The sequence below is a fragment of the Dendrobates tinctorius genome, unplaced genomic scaffold, assembly GCF_039654945.1.
Source record: "Dendrobates tinctorius isolate UK_male_01 unplaced genomic scaffold, ASM3965494v1 ptg000221l, whole genome shotgun sequence".
Classification (NCBI taxonomy): Eukaryota; Metazoa; Chordata; class Amphibia; order Anura; family Dendrobatidae; genus Dendrobates; species Dendrobates tinctorius.
In genome coordinates, this window is record NW_027361888.1 from 502,128 (window position 1) to 505,389 (window position 3,262).

Here is a 3,262-nt window from a genome sequence, read left to right on the forward strand (position 1 = left end):
TCATAGTGTTACTGTATAATGTCCCAGCATTCCCAGCACTGTCACCTCTCCAGCCAGCAGCTCAATCATCTTGTAGATGAGTTCTAGGATCTTCTGGTCATTGATGTCCTCATGGATCAGGGGGTGAGGTGGAGGCCCCATGATTGGGCTCCGGGGTCTTCCACATCCCTCAGACACAGGGTCCTGACAGCGATCACTAGAGGTCTTCTTCACCACTGTGTAATCCTGGTTATGGAGAGACACATTAATAAATCTCACTACAGACATTTCCAGAGTCCTCACCTCTCCAGTTCTGTCCATCTGTTATTCCCATAGATAAGAAAGATGTAATGTGACGTCATCAGAATCTCTCACCTCTCCAGTGAGACGGAAGAGGATCTCTAGGGTGAGGTGTAACATCCTCTCCGCCATCTTGTCTCTGTCCATATCCATCCTTGATCGGTAAATCAGGAAAATGTTCTTCTGTAGAAGATCTTCACTGAGAGGATCCGATATTGTAGAGACCTGAATGAGAAGAAGATGAGCCGACATTTCCAGGATTCTTCTTGTGGGAATCGGCTGCGATATCCCCTGTGCAATATATTACTAGTATTAATGTGCTCAGTAATGGGGAATCTCCACATACCTCCACCTGCAGAGCCGCACTCCACATGTGTGGCTGCTCTGTGCAGTGCACAGGACCTGTGATGAGGTCACAGGAGGGGAGGAGTCAGGGGTCACATGATCTCCGGAGTGAAGACGCTCCATGGAGCCTTCTCCTCAGTCAGTGACATTCCCGCCATTATTCGCCCCTCACTACTGGCACAATTACCCCGTGCCGCCTTTTCTACACAGTGTTATGTGTGGAATGTAACGTGTGGTTTCTCTGGAGACAAATAGACCCCACACATGAGGGAATTCTCACCGGTTACCGGCCGTCTACTATATGGCGGCATATGATTGTGCTATCGACTCCACACCAGGAGCTAAAATGCCCCAATCTCATTTATTTCCTCCCTTCCAGAGTCCGGCTGAGGCTCATACACGGCCATGCTCCTCTCCAGTCACCGTGGGGGGTTTGGTAGAAGGATGGAGAGTTGGGCCTGTGAGTCACGGTTCACCTTCCCTATCCTTTACCCCTTATACCTGACCTGTTTATCCAATTATCTGGAGCTAAATGGTTTTACAAACTTACCGTGAGAGGGGAATATAACCTTATCAGTGTACGTCAGGGTGATGATTGGAAGGCCGCATTCAATACACAAGAGGGGCAGATATAAAATCTGATGCCGCCATTCGGGGTAACCAATGCTCCGGCAGTCTGTGACAATGTCAGTAATTAAATCCTCACTGATTTGTAGATTTGTGGTAATTTTCCTGGATGATATAGTTAGTTACTCCCGTCCTCTGGAGGAGCATGCTGAGCATGTCAGACAGGTTCTCCAGGGTCTATGTGACAACTATTTATTTGGTAACCTGGAGAAATGACAATTTGTGGTCCAGCAGGTCCAGATCTCAGGACATTTGGCTTCTGCATTAGGGTCTCAGATGGACCCCGTTGCGGTCCCAGCAGTCCCTTCATTGGTTTTAACCAAGTAACCTGAAAGGAAAGTGTTACAGAGATTTCTTGTAGTCAAGATACTGGGGACAAACAAGCGAAAAATAGGGTCTTACCTGATAACCAGATATAATGGAAGTAGGGGAGTATTACACTCACCTGATGGAGCGGCGCCTTTACACCATGCTCAATGCATAAATCAGCTGCTGCAGGACCCGGGGCCAAAGACCGAGCAGAAGAGCTGATCCGGGTATAATGTGTCTGTACCTGCGCTGCTGATGGAGACGATCGGAGATGGAGATTTTCCTTAAAAACGTTTATTCAAATAGGTTTTCAAAGTCAACGTGTTTCACAGTCACGCAGGATGTCTTCCTCAGGAAGAAACCTGATAGCGGATAAACATGTCAAGCTTGGAACATTTTATATGCAGTCTTTTGGAAAAAAAAAGTCGAGCAAAGCACAATATGTGTATTAAAAAGTACTTATGAATTAAGTGAGGTCACCTAAAAGAATGAATAAACCTGAATGTGAAATGAATGAAAAAGTTCTGGCCAGTAAATAAATTATTTATAAATGGCGTTATTTAGTTGTCAGTAGTTTCCTATATGAGATGTGAGCTGGTGTTCTGTAAGTTTCTGAAGTCACAGGTATAGTGGTGTAAAGCTGTGCACCACTAGTGAGCTTGATGGATCAGCATCAGATTGAAAACATAGGATTATTGGAAAAGAAACCATTGAGCTAGAAGACAAATACGTAACCCAATGGTTAATAAGGCCTCTTTTACACATCAGTTTTTTGCCCTCAGTCACAATCCGTCGTTTTTTAAAAAAAACGGATCCAGCAATTGATGCCACTGGATCCAGTTTTTTCTCATAGACTTGTATTAGCGATGGATGACTGTCCGTTTCATTCGTCGATCGACGGATCCGTCAGAAATTCTTTGTCCGTCGGTCGGAGAAAACAGACATAGGAAAGTTTTTTGTGTCAGTTGAAAAGTCGGACAGCGAATCCGTCACTGGATTTTGTTTTTTTTAAACTGAGCATGCTCCAAGGATAATTTTTTAGCCAAAAGTAGCATTTTTCTTTCTTGCACGCACAAAAAATCTCTCTCTCTCCTCCAGACCCACAATGTAAAACTAGACTAGTGGATTAATAATGGATACATGTCTTATTGATGTATCTCCATTATTAACCAGGTTTAATGTCCCCTTACAATAGCAAGTTGAGATTAATGTCTTCTTACCCCATATGCCACCCGCTACAGGGCAATGGGAAGGGAGAGGGTAAGTGCCGGAATTGGCGCATCTTACAGATGCGCCTTTTCTGGGGTGGCTGGGGGCAGATTTTTTTAAGCCAAGGGGGCCCAAAAACAATGGTCCCTCTCTAGGCTATTTATTTCTGCCCTCAGTCACTGGCTTGCCCTCTCTGGCAAAGAAAATTGTGCGGGAGCCCACACCAGTTTTTTCCTTGAATTAATCCTCTAATTTAACACCTACAGATCCAAAATTTTAAACACACACTATTAACATTATTAGTGAGGGATATTCTGCAATGATTTACTGTATGTAAACCAAGTCTCATGTCCTGTCGGGTTCTGTAATATTTTTACAGATGCCGATAACTGATTTTTCACCTATTCTTCTATCTATATCTCTATGAAATATAAATATATGTATACATATATATGTGTCAATGATATATATATTATATATATATATACTGCTC

At 43.7% G+C, this 3,262-nt stretch overlaps 1 protein-coding gene across 1 annotated transcript; it reads right to left on the reverse strand.

Annotated features, from left to right (window-relative positions):
- Nucleotides 1–772, reverse strand: LOC141058935 (oocyte zinc finger protein XlCOF29-like). Its single transcript, XM_073555148.1, has 3 exons — nucleotides 626–772; nucleotides 355–504; nucleotides 1–225 (listed from the first exon to the last, which is right to left on the reverse strand). The coding sequence occupies exons 1-3, from the start codon at nucleotides 650–652 to the stop codon at nucleotides 1–3; spliced, it is 402 nt and encodes a 133-aa protein (XP_073411249.1). The 5' UTR covers nucleotides 653–772.
- Nucleotides 773–3,262: the final 2,490 nt, after the last annotated feature.

What these genes read in the sequence shown, in the direction of transcription:
- LOC141058935 (XM_073555148.1), bottom strand. Translation starts at nt 652, where the DNA reads ATGTGGAGTGCGGCTCTGCAGGTGGAG. An exon ending in GTGCGGCTCTGCAGGTGGAG is followed by an intron (nt 505 to 625) that starts GTATGTGGAGAT and finishes CTTCTCATTCAG; the next exon opens with GTCTCTACAATATCGGATCC. An exon ending in TCTTCCGTCTCACTGGAGAG is followed by an intron (nt 226 to 354) that starts GTGAGAGATTCT and finishes CTCCATAACCAG; the next exon opens with GATTACACAGTGGTGAAGAA.